This window comes from Lactuca saligna, chromosome 8 (assembly GCF_052625555.1).
Source record: "Lactuca saligna cultivar CGN05327 chromosome 8, ASM5262555v1, whole genome shotgun sequence".
Classification (NCBI taxonomy): domain Eukaryota; kingdom Viridiplantae; phylum Streptophyta; class Magnoliopsida; order Asterales; family Asteraceae; genus Lactuca; species Lactuca saligna.
The window spans coordinates 52004403-52017766 of NC_136424.1; the positions used below are offsets into that span (position 1 = coordinate 52004403).

The 13364-nt window shown below is 33.2% G+C and overlaps 1 protein-coding gene across 1 annotated transcript; it reads right to left on the reverse strand.

Annotated features, from left to right (window-relative positions):
• Positions 1-322: 322 nt before the first annotated feature.
• On the reverse strand, positions 323-1372 carry LOC145009620 (uncharacterized). The gene is made up of 2 exons (XM_078968280.1): positions 1015-1372; positions 323-891 (listed from the first exon to the last, which is right to left on the reverse strand). The coding sequence occupies exons 1-2, from the start codon at positions 1370-1372 to the stop codon at positions 323-325; spliced, it is 927 nt and encodes a 308-aa protein (XP_078824406.1).
• Positions 1373-13364: the final 11992 nt, after the last annotated feature.

Sequence of the window (13364 nt, forward strand, 5' to 3'; positions counted from 1 at the left end):
GATCAATCAAAATTTATTAAAGATTTTGAATAAATACATAGAGATATCCTATAACTCAGGAAGAATAAAACAGTTGTCTACCGAATACATAGGAACAGATAAATACGCAAATTGGATAAAGAGATAACAACTAATTAATTTCAACACTCCGCCTCAAGCTGGAGCATGAAGATCACGAATGCCCAGCTTGTTAAGTAAGAACTGGAGTCGTTCAGCACCCAAGGGCTTAGTAAGGAGATCGGCAATATGGTGTTTTGATTCAATGCAGAGAGGCTTAATGTCACGGGAATTCACACGTTCACGAACAAAATAGCAATCCATCTCAACGTGTTTTGTTCGTTTGTGGAAGACAGGATTCTGAAAGATGCTTCAACAAAACCTGACACTGATTGTTAGACAACCCTCCTATGTTGGATGCTTCACTGTCGACATGTTCTACTTTTGATTTTCCTTTCTCATTCTTCGTTGTTCCAGGACACCAATCTGGATATTCAATAATCTTGAAACAACCCTCTTTCTTGTGACCATCTCGATCACAAAAGGTGCAATGTTCCTGTCTGGAATCCTTTTGTCTACCTTTATCTCCAATATTATTTCGCTTATTAACACTATCACTCCTTTCCCGAGAATGAGTCTGGAATGCAACAGGTTCAACATGGCTTTCCTTGGATGCTACAATTGATCGTTGTTGCTCATCTTCAGACGCAAGCCTGTAAGACTCTCTGAGTGTGGGATTTGGTTTCAATGAGAGGACTTGAGTTCGAATGGTTGAGAACTCATTGTCGAGGCCCATAAGAAACTCATATAAATGTTCCTTTTCTTGAAATTCGTTTAACTGTTTTCCGATTTCACAAGTGCATCGACCACAAGTACATCGGGGTGTGGGTAAGACTGAGGATATCTCATACCAAAGGCTCCTAAGTGTCATATAGTAGGTCGAAATAGAATTGTTACCTTGTCTTGTTATGGTGAGCTTTTCTTTCAATTCGTATGCACGGGGGGCACTCTACTTACTGAAACGTTCCTTTAGATCAGCCCAAATTTCTGCTGAGGTATTGGCGTATTTAACACTGCCTCTGATGGTCTTCTCCATGGATGTCGTCAGCCACCCCTTTATCATGGCATCACATCGCATCCATGACATGTAGGTGTTGTCCTTTTCCTCGGGCTTCAGAATGGTTCCGTCTACAAAACCCATCTTGTTCTTTGCAAACAGGAAGTTTGCCATCTCTTGGACCCAATCACTGTAATTGTTGTCGATGAGGGGATCTTTGGTATGCATTTGTCTTGGCGAGTCGGAGGCATGGATGTAATACGGTGAGCTACTGTCAATTACTTCATTCTTGGGGTTTGATGTTCCTTCGTTCGTCATGGCCCTGGATTTAGGGTTGACAATTTATCTTGGTATCCTGCTCTGACACCATGAAGAACTTGGTATCAAAACCGATCAATCAAAAATTATTAAAGATTTTGAATAAATACATAGAGATGTCCTATAAATCAGGAAGAATAAAATAGTTGTCTACCTAATACATAGGAACAGATAAATACGTAAATTGGATAAAGAGATAACAAGTAATTAATCTCAACAAATACGTTCAACCCTACAAAAATATTGTCATTTTCATGTATTCTCGTTAATTATTATTTATTTTTGTTCTCACACATCGTTTTTCACTCATTTTCATTCTGACAGAATACGACCCAATAAAACATTCTGACAACATTCTGACAAAAATGAGAATAATAATAATAAGTGTAAATAACCTTATAGACGGTTTAATTAGTGAGAATGTGTGTTAATGGCAATAGTTATGTAAGATTGAACGTATTTATATTATCAAACAACATATTTTTTTTTCATTCTCATAACATACGATATTCACACAATAATTAGTTTGAATACTTGAATCTAGTTCTCTCTCTTTCTTTCTCTCTCTCTCTCTCTCTCTCTCTCTCTCTCTCTATATATATATATATATATATATATATATATATATATATATATATATATATATATATAATTTTTTTATCTTCTTCATTTGATGATGATAATGATTTGTTTATTCATATGTTCATACAACAACGGCAAATAAAATATTGTGTTAAGAATATGAAATTTCAAATAAAAATAATTTAATATGTATAATTGATTAATTAATTTAATTTTAATTTGTATAATATTAATTATACAGGTTTAGTAAAATAAATAAATAAATAAGTTAAAATAAATATTAAAGATACGAAATGAGAGTTTTTTGTAAAGCTACGTTGGTTTTCAAAAAAATGTTTTAAAAATAGGACAAAACTACAAAATTGGTCCTTGTGGTTTACAAAAATCTTTGGATAGGGTCCAAAAAGTTTCCAACTTGCATGGAAGGTCCAAAATCGAATACTTTCCGTGGTTTTAGTCCTAAAATAAAGAAATTTCTGTGTTTTTGGTCCTAGGGAAACCTGAAAGGACGATTTTACCCTTCTAATTTTCTTTTTGTATTTTTTGTATTTTTATTTTAATCTTTTATCAATTAAAAATATAAAAGAAAAGAATGGACCCATTTCACTCTCTCTCTCTTTCTCTTCGATGACCAAGAAGATCACGACTCAGAATCTTCCTCTCCTTTCGTATACTCCTCCCTAAACCCAATGACACCATGATGATCCTCTAAACCTGTGGTCATCGACACCATCGTCAGCCACCATCGCAGCCCTATTTGGTTCGCAATTTGTCTCGATTAGCCCTCGAATGCCATAACTCAACAAAATCGATTCAATCCACAACTGTGGGTGTTGGCGTTATTCCATCTTTCTGATTTGAATCTTGCGGCGATTATGAACCCAAATAAAGCTATCCATCTCATGTTCAAATCAATTCAATCTATGAATGCATTATGGCTGGACCAGATTCTGAATCTTTTCATCTGATTAATCCAGATGGGTTTCTTGGTCAAGAAGAAGATAGGAGACACATGGAAGTCTTACCCTTCAATCACAGGTTCAAGGTCCAACTGAACCAGATGAATCGATTTGAATCGATTCAACACGGGTCTTGTAAATTCTATGGTTGACTGTTATGGATATTGCAAATCTAGGGCTTGTAAAGTTAAGATTCACACCTACACATTGATTGTAGAGTGTTTGTGTGTGTATACATCTATGCATGAGTGTTAATTAGTGTATAAGAGTTTTGAATCAGGAAGATGTCGATAGAGAAATGGAAGATGATGCAGGTTAAAGTAAGATTTTGCATGTGAAAGGGAGAGGGGAAGATTCCAGGGGCGATCTTGGAGTTTCAGTGCTCATCGAAGTTCTGGTGTTCATCGGAGATCTTGGTTTCTAACGAAGCGCACACGCATAAAAGAATTTGTTCAGAATTTTTTCTTGAGTTGCAGGTTTTGTATAAGAGAGTGAAAAAGAGGTACAAAGAGAAAGTCAAATGGAAGAGCGATGGGGTTATGGGTTGCTCTTTTGTTTTTTTTTTTTAATTTGCAGGTGAAGAAGAAGAAGAAGAAGAAAAAGAAGAAAAAGAAAAAGTAGAAGAAGAAGAACAACAAGAAGAAGAGAGAGAGAGAGAGAGAGAGAGAGAGAGAGAGAGAGAGAGAGAAGAGAAGAGGTACCGTGGGTGTAGTCATGGAGAGGGGTAGGTTGGTATTTTTTTATTTTTTATTTTTTTATAATTTTTTAAATACTAAACTCAATAAAAAAAATAGAAAAAAGAAATAATAAGGGTAAAATGGACATTTCAATATTTTTAGGACCAAAACCAAAGAAAAACCTTGATTTTGGACTATCCATGCAAGTTGGAAACTTTTTGAACCTTATCCAAAGTTTTTGGAATACCACAGGGACCAATTTTGCAGTTTTGTCTAAAAATAGGTTAGTTTTAAATATCTTTGTAAACATAGATTCTTTTGGTGGGAGGCCCACGATTTTTATCTCTTTTTTTTTTTTTTCCCGATTATTTCTAAAATCATTTATATAATTTCATTTATAATCTTCATAATTTAGAAATTTAACCCTTTTAATTTAATTTAATTTTATTTATATCCTTCGTTATTGAATAATTTATTTTTTATCGTTATTAAATTATATATATATATATATATATATATATATATATATATATATATATATATATATATATTATTTATTTCATAATATATGATTATATTTTATGTATTATTTTCTACAAATAATACATTTATATAGAGCTTATATAATACCTTTAAATAGATATTGAATATGTTATAACATTATGAAATAATAAGAATAATTAAAAACAATATTACAATACCTTTAAATAGATATTAAATATGTTATAACATTATGAAATAATAAGAATAATTAAAAATAATATTACGATACGAATTATACATAAAATTACAATAAAAGCCTAACACTAACTTATATTATTAATAACGATATTATAATATGAATTATACATTAAATTACAATATAAATAAAACATAAATCAAAACATTAATAACATTTTGGTTATCATCTTATTTGTAAATATAAAAAAAATCTTAATCCACAATGCCCTCAAATGTATAGTTTCAGTTGTTACTATTTGTATGCCCTCAAATGTGTAGCCTCATTGTTACTATTTGTGAAAACTTTGTATAATTGTGTCGCTTTTCTTTAAACTTATGGAGACCAAACCCAAATGTCATTGTTGATAAAAATTCAATAGAAGTTATTCAATGAATTGTCAAATCAATTCATTTTTTAGTATTGTAAAAAAAAATTATATACCAGGTAGTTTTTCATCCCTTCCACCATGATGCAATTCTCAATAGAAACTCATTGATAAAAACTCAATAGAAGTTATTCAGTGAATTGTTGATAAAAACTTAAGTTATGCAATGAATTGTCAAATCAATTCATTTTTTAGTATTATAAATTTTCTTTCATATACGTATACTAGCTAGTTTTTCATCTCTTCCAACCTAATGAAATTCTCTTATAGTTTTTGAATTTAAGCTCTTTCTTTCTTCTTTATGTTCGGCATTCATTCATTTATAACAATGTGTGTATTATTGTCTTTATATCATACATTTACTAATAATAATTAACATACTCATTAATCTCTTTTTTTATCTTATGATTTGTAGTTAGTTTTGGTGTATTTATCATTATGACTCTAGATCGTTAATTTATGATTAATCTATATTGGGATGGAAATATTGGGACCAATTCTCATATGTTCTAAAAACCAAAGAATTGTTGTGATCAGATTTTAAGGCGAGTTTAAAAACTACTGCTTTAGTTTTGAGATTTGTAACATCCTTAAAATCACGGTCAGAAAAGATCGGTTTTGTTTATACTTTATTTTAAAATCAAAGTAACCCTTTAATAAAAGAGTTGCAGAATTTGTCCCAAAACAATAATATGATAAAGAGTTATAAAAAGCATTTCCTTAGAAATGTATTTCATTAAAAGACTCGGGATGTCATGTTCGATATAGTACATAAGTATAAACAATACAATATAAGCCTTACTACATTATTTCATATCTACAGGCCTATATCCGTAATCCCTCATTCCAACACATCACAACTATGCTCAAGCGTCACTACCTGTAATACATAAAAATAAGTGGGTCAGGTTTGGGAGCCTGGTGAGCACATAGGGTTTTCAAACCACAATAAATAAGTTTATGGGTAAATTACGTCAGTCGTCCCTCGTGTATATGCCAAAATGCACGTTTAGTCCCTATTTTTAAAAATTAACTCGGACCGTCCCTCGTTTGTTTAAATCCTACATGCTTCATCCCTGGTATATGATTTTGTTTCGATTTTAGTCCATGTCAGATTTGAAATGACCATAATGCCCTTTTTATATTTCCTTTTCAATTAATTTAATGTTTTGTTATTATTATTAATTATAAAAAAATATATGGACCCACTTAATACCCAAACCTAATCTCACCCCACTCTTCCCAGATTTCTCTTCGTCGTCCTCTTCTTAACTCTTGAGAAAGCCTTACAATCACTTTTTTCTTAAGTCATCGTCGATGAATAATATCTCCGACGAACCCTCTCTTTGCGTTCATCACCATCTCCAGCTTGTTGCCACCACGTTTGTCGAAAAAAATCTTTGTTTTACACTCACACTACCCCTCACCACCACCCTTACCTAACCCCACTCGATATGCTCCCCTCTTCATTTCATTGATCCTACTCTTATCATCATCTCCAACCATCCCTAATTGCACATTTCATCTCCAGTTTCCAAATCTGAAATTTGTAACTCAAATGGTTTTAGAAATTGAGAAAGAGAGAGTGAGACGAGAAGAAGATAAGCGGAGAAGGAGGAAGGAAACAACTGAATTGTTGCTGCTGATGATGGTTTAATTCACCCGATTAGGTTACTTGTTCTCAATCGATCCATGTAATCTGTGGAGAATATATGGCTACGTTCGATTCGCCACCTGGGGTTTTAAACCACCGCATAGGGTTTCAGATCGAGATTCACCATCGCCATCGCTTACAGATCGTCACATGTGTGTTGCCATCGCCATCGTCACCTGTGCACTACCTAGGGTTTCCCTTGTTCGAAAACCTAGATCTGAAGTAGTGGTCCTTTGTTTGAAACCGAACAGGGGAAACATGAGAAGAGAGTAAAATAGAGATTGAAATTGGTCGGTGTCTTGGAATCGGTCTCTTCTGTTTGAAACCGAAGATGTCCAGGAGTTGTCGGAGCATTGAAGTCCGTCGATGTGGGTGGACTGAAGAAGAAGAAGGGGATGGGGAAATGAGTTATCAAATGTAATGACTCATTTCTTTTTTAAATGCAATAATAATTATTTTTTATAATAAAAAAATCAATGAATAATTAATAAACAACAAATAAATATAAAATAAATAAATAAGGGCAAAATGGTCTTTTTATGTGCAGAGGGACTAAGCATGCAAGAAAAAACAAACCTAGGGACGGTCCGAGTTAATTTCTGAAAATAGGGACTAAACGTGCTTTTCGGCATATGCACGAGGGACGATCGGTGTAATTTACCCTAAGTTTATTAATTTCATCGACCAACAATAACCCGATTACCCGTTCCTGTTATCCTCACATTACGTCCCTAAACCCCTATCATAAGGGACCTATCCTAAGGATCATCATCGGGATGGACATTATTGCTAAGGGGGTTCCTTAACAATAAATGTCCTAAAGGCAACCATGAGGGGGATGGAGTACATCGGTGAACACATCGTTCACAAACACCTACAGGTTACGAGCCTGTCAGCGTTCCACTGGACTGTCTAGAAGAGTCCGTGGTCATCATCTATACTCCGCTAGATGACTGGATCAACAACAACAACATCGAGGTCTCTCATCATTTTATCACACATCATCTTATTACATCTACCCATGTTTTACCCCAACATTTTTGCAGATATAAAATACATATACAATTTAAATCATTTAAAACTTGTATAAAAACATTCATCCAGCATAGATAGCAAGTATACAGATAATATGCACACATAGCATGTAATATATAAAATACTTCATATCTATGTGTAAGATGAAAGTAACTATGCACTCACATGAAAAAGGTGGTGATTCCAAACTCAGATAGCGTTTCGCTTCTTAAAAATAATTTCCTTCAACGAAACCTAGTATTATTACCACTAGAGTTTAGTCTATTATTCGCCGAAACTAATTAATAGTCTAGCTATTATTACTATTATATAAGAGTTTAGAAACACTCTTATATAACTCATAATAATATCCCAAATACTCACTATAGTTTCCTAATAACGTTACTATATTAAAACATAAGCTATACAAAAGATAGGGTAGGCATAGCTCACTTACAGCGGGTTTTTCGCAAAATCGGGCTTCATTGGAGCAGTGTTTCCGAGCCGAAATGCTCTTTTCTTGGGACTCCGGGAGCCTCGGGGCTTCCTTCAGGTGCTAGGGTGTTTACCTAGACTTTAGGGGGGCTTAGGGAGCTTAGAGAGAGTGTGTAGAGAGAGAAATAAGGTTTAAGAGGTGTGAAGAAATGGCAAGACCCAGCACCTCTATTTATAGGGGTGCTGACTGATGGACTCACCAAGTAGGAGGACTTACTCACCGAGTTGGGTCATGTGGCAGCCTTCTAGTGGTGCCACGTGTCCAATTCTGGTGGTGCCACATCACCCCCTATCGCGTATCAGTCTTCAAACTTAGAAAAATCATAACTCTCGCATACGAGCTTCGTTTTTTACGTTGTTTATATCCACACGTAAAACAAGATCTACAACTTTCATTTAGACTCCGTCGGCTAATTCTCGACCGATCTCGAATTTAACAATAGGAGGAGTTTAGACTGCTAAATGACCGTGAAGAATTCGTAACTCCTTCATACGGAATCCATTTTCGTATATCTTTTTACCATTGAGTTCCTATTAATGAGATCTTCAACTCTCATTTAGGTCGCGTAAGCCAAAAACCGCTCGCACTAAAAATCAAGTTTCGGATCGTTTACTGCTAAGCCAAATCTTAGAAAATTCATAACTTCCTCATACGAAGTCAGATTTGGGCATTCTTTTTATGGATGCTCTTGCTTTAACGTATTCTACGACTTTATTTTAGATTGCTAAGGCTAAATCTCGCTCTATCGTAAATTCACTATTTACGATTCCCGGTGCCGTGTCGGTTCCGTCGCGAAACTTCGACGGGTCATAACTTCTTCGTTATAACTCGGATTTTGACGCTCTTTATATGTACGGAAACCTTGTGACATATTCTAAAATTTGGTTAAGATTATTTATTCTAAATAATCTTTTGTTGAAAAGTCATTTTCGACCCCTATTATCTCTAAATTGACTAGCCCGGATCTATGGACGTTACATGATTTTTTTGTGAAATTTGGTTCGGTACATAAGGCTATATGGTATGGTGGGGTTTTTACACATAGAATACTACATGGAGGGAGGTTTCCATACACAAATACCGCCTTAGGGGTTGTTTGTTTGGCCTCTTAATGATCTCATAAAGAGGTTGGCTCTGGATCGTTTAGATTCAGAGCTTTTGGTTGGAGCTTTTTTAGTCTCTTAATCAGCCACACATAAATGAAAGTGATCTTGATCGGTCAGATGTGTTGACAAGTCTGGATGAAAATTTTCCTTCTGATACCCCTAGACCTAAAAAATAAAATGTCCACCTCTTTTTTGCTTTCCCCATCTTCTCCCATCGACATCATTTTTTGTTTCTCGGTGATTCTCACATTGCCATTGGACTAGCACCATCACCAATCCACGTCCACATCCCTCCTCTTCGCCGCCTCCCCTTCGCTAGTAAGTCCCCCTCCGTTTCTCGATGTTCTTGTCTTAAAACCTCAAATCTATGAAATCGGTTTTTTAAGCATGTTTTTGGTCGACTTGAAGCTTGAGTTTGATCTGTTTTTGCTGAGTTTTCTTCTTCTTTGCTGAAACTTGTGTGGAATTGCTTTTATGTGTTCTTACTGAGTTTGGTATTGGTTTCTATCTTGCCTATCTAGATACCTAGTTGCTGAAAAGGTCATTGTCACCACCAAACACAACGTTGATGATCAATACATATGGGAGTCCCAAGCAGGTGGTTCATTCACTGTCACCAGAGATGTTGACAGTGCGCCACTCGATAGATAAACCAAGATCACTCTCTTCCTCGAAGAAGATCATGTAACATTGAAGAGGTTGACGAAGAGAAAGAGAAGGAAAAAGGCAAAACGATGAAGATCATCTTGCAATAAAACACTTCTTAGTTTGTTTAATAGGTGGAACGTAACTGTTTGACACACACAAGAAGATGAACAACATCAAGTTGTATGAATTTTAATTTTGATTTTTTTTTTTAATGTTTAATTTGAATTTTGTATGACGTTTTGTATTTTATTTATAATTGTTTACAAATTCGGTATCGTTAAGCACAGTCATTCATATGTTTAATCAAAAAGCAACAAATAATTCAGAGGGTTAAAATGGTCATTTTTTTCATTAAGAGACAGATATTCCGATGTTTGACCAAACATCAATTTATCATTAAGATACAGATTCATACAAGCCTCTGCATCATCCATGTCTCTACATCATCTAGATATAAATACTCCAGATGCTACCAAACAGCTCCTTAGATACTAGTAGGTGTTTTGTGGAATGGATAGTTCTACGAATTTTCACATAGGAAACAATAAAAATTTCGACTGTTGGGATATATATATATATATATATATATATATATATATATATATATATATATATATATATATAATTTTTAAACCATCCATTTTACCTGTTTATGTTTGTTTATTTAATAAATGAACGAATATAAATAAAAATATTCGTTCATTTAGTTAGACGAAAAATATGAACAATAGCCTCGTTCATTCAATTATGTTCATGAACGTTCATCTATGTTTGTTCATCTAAGTTCCTTTTATATTCATATATGTTTATTTTTGTTTATTATATTAGTATATTATATGTTTTTTTTATGTTCATATATGTTCAGTTGTGTGTGTTCATCTATGTTCGTGTATGCTTGTTTTATGATGTTCGTGAACATAAACGAACGAACATGAACCACATAATTTGTTAAACGAACAAACATGAACAAGGAAACTCATTCATTTATCCGTTCGTGTTGGTTTACTTGTTCTGCTAACTTAAACGAACATAAATTAGTCATTGCTTGTGTTCGTTCGGTTTGTTTACAACCCTAATTTTACATATAAATACTGTCATTTTCATATACATTTTCACACTACAAACACATTTTTAAAAGATGAATAACTTTCTACCTTCTTATTCTTCATCTATGATGATAATGATTTGTTTATTCATACATTCACATAAACGACAAGTGAAATGTTACTCAAAGCTCAAATAAAAAATGATTTAATATGTATAATTGATTAATTAATTTAATTTTACTTTGTATAATATTAATTATATAGGTTGGAGTAGAATAAATAAAAATGATTAAAAAAAAATATATTGATGATTTGGAATGATGATCATTTCCAAAAGTTTGTAATGTAACAGTAAGAATGTTGTAAAGATGATGTGACGTTGATATAATGTTTTTTTGAGTAGATATCTTGTGACCATACTTTTAATTAACACAATCTACACATTAAAGGATGTCAAACTAACACCGTAAAGATAGGGGGAAAAATACATTTGAACAATTTTGATTGGTTTAATGATATCTTTAAGTAGTATCTCTTTATTATTACTCTATTATATACGCATGTTTTATCAGTTAAAGAAATAAAATTGTTTTTAAGACATCACCATTATAAATAGAAAGAAAACAGAAACACCAAAAGTGATTGTTGTCTAACAAAAGAAATGTTTTGACAAATGACTTTATACAACGCGTAAGCATGTGCGAAAAAGCTCGCCTTATGAGGTTATAATCACCAAATAGAAACATTTTTGTTTAACCTCAACTAAGTCATTATATCTTTAAAAACCAATCTGTCCAAACTAATCATTAACTTGTTAACTTCTATAACTAATTAATTACATTTACTATTCCATAAAATTTTAAGCCTTTCAAATTTAAAACGCCAAAATATATGCATCATTCTACGAAATACCTAAGAACATAATAGAAAATCAACGAACAATATAACTTTGTTGTAAGAAAAGAAATTGAAAATCGCTTTTACCAAGAGGTAGTTGTTCAATAATTGTTGCATGTATCTGTAAAGATATTGATTTAAGTTATTCACAAAAAATGAGTTTTGACCCTTGTAAATTTTTAGATAATTGTATAGAACATAAAAGATACACAATTGTAATCAATAATAAATTTTGGAATAACCATCGTTTTATGGTTCTTAACAAAATGAAATACCAATTGAAGTTGAACTTCGTGATGTTACCATGTGGACGTGTGGTAGAATTTTTTTTTTAGTATTTCTGCGTTGGCTTTTACTAGATTGTGTGGTTAGATAACTGTCCTATTGTTTTAAAAGACGGAATGTTAGACTATAACCTTATTCCTTTTAATTTGTTCAAACGTTGGATGTCCTTGGATTGTTTCGATAATCGATAAAGTGGTGTAAATTGTAAGACTCGTGGGTCGAAAGGGGTTGAAAATACTTGAGTAAGTAAGTATATTATTTTCAAAGATACGCTTAAAACTCTCAAAAGAATAAATTTGAAAGTTGGCATAAGGTGGTGATGAAAAAAATGGCGAAAAAAAAAGATCTCCTTAAAAAAGGAAATAGATGTGATTTTGTTGTTTAGAAGAAATTGCTCCATTTCCATTTCCATACCTAGATCATCATTGTTCCATTAATCATCATCCTTATCATCTTCCGACTCTTGTTCACACTCTCTTCCACATTTTTTATGGTAGGACATCAATAAGTTATTCACAACACTAACAACATACCCCTTTCCCTCAATATTCACCAAAGGTCTATTACAATATGACTAGACGACTAGTGATGGTAGAATGGACACAATCTCTTTTCATTCATGTCCTTAGGGAAATTAGTCATATAGAATGTAATCAATAGCTTCTCCACGTCGATTGATTCCTTCCCCATTTACTTTCTTTGTTTCCAATTTTCCACTCATAATCTTTGAACTTCATCTTCCAATGCCACTAAAATCATATCAAATGATATCCGATTAAAAACATTACCAACATTTGAAACCACCATGATAGAACACTGAAGATCATAGCTAGAAAAGTCGCCTTTTGATTTTTTTTTTCATCTCAATACATACTAATAGTTAGGGAGCGTCGATTGCGTGTACTGGATTTGGGAAAACTATCCAAATACATGGAGAAGGCAATACACACATGGTGATCATGGAGTGTCTTTGGGAAAACTGTTCAAATACATGGAGAAGACAATACACACATGGTGATCATGGAGTGTCAACACTGATATTAGAACGGTTGTGTCACAAGATCTATGGATTTGGCATGCATACATTAGTGTTGTCGGATCCAATAATGACCTCATGTTCTTAATTAGACACCGATCTTCAATGATGCTCTACAAGGAAAAGTACCCGATGTTTCGTTTGTAGTGAATGAAACGCAGTACAAACATGAGTATTACTTTACTGATGAAATACTCTACGTTCATTAACTTGTACCAATATTCCAAGATGTAAAACAAAAATTGTTCAAGACGTACAAATCAAGAAGCAACACATAGAAGGTTGTTTGTCGAACGTGTTCTTGGAGTCCTTAAAAACGCATATAGCAAAACACATGTTACAAGCATGGAATCTGGAAACATATATGGTAATATACGTTTGTATCTGGAAACATATATGGTAATATACGTTTGTATCATACTACATAACATGGTAATTAAAAAAACATCGGATTTTTTCTATGTATAATTTGCATGACATAATCTC

Coding starts and splice junctions, on each gene's coding strand:
- LOC145009620 (XM_078968280.1), bottom strand. CDS start 1,372: ATGACGAACGAAGGAACATCAAACCCCAAGAATGAAGTAATTGACAGT. Junction 892..1,014: donor TGATCTAAAGGAACGTTTCA/GTAAGTAGAGTG, acceptor AGATATCCTCAG/TCTTACCCACACCCCGATGT.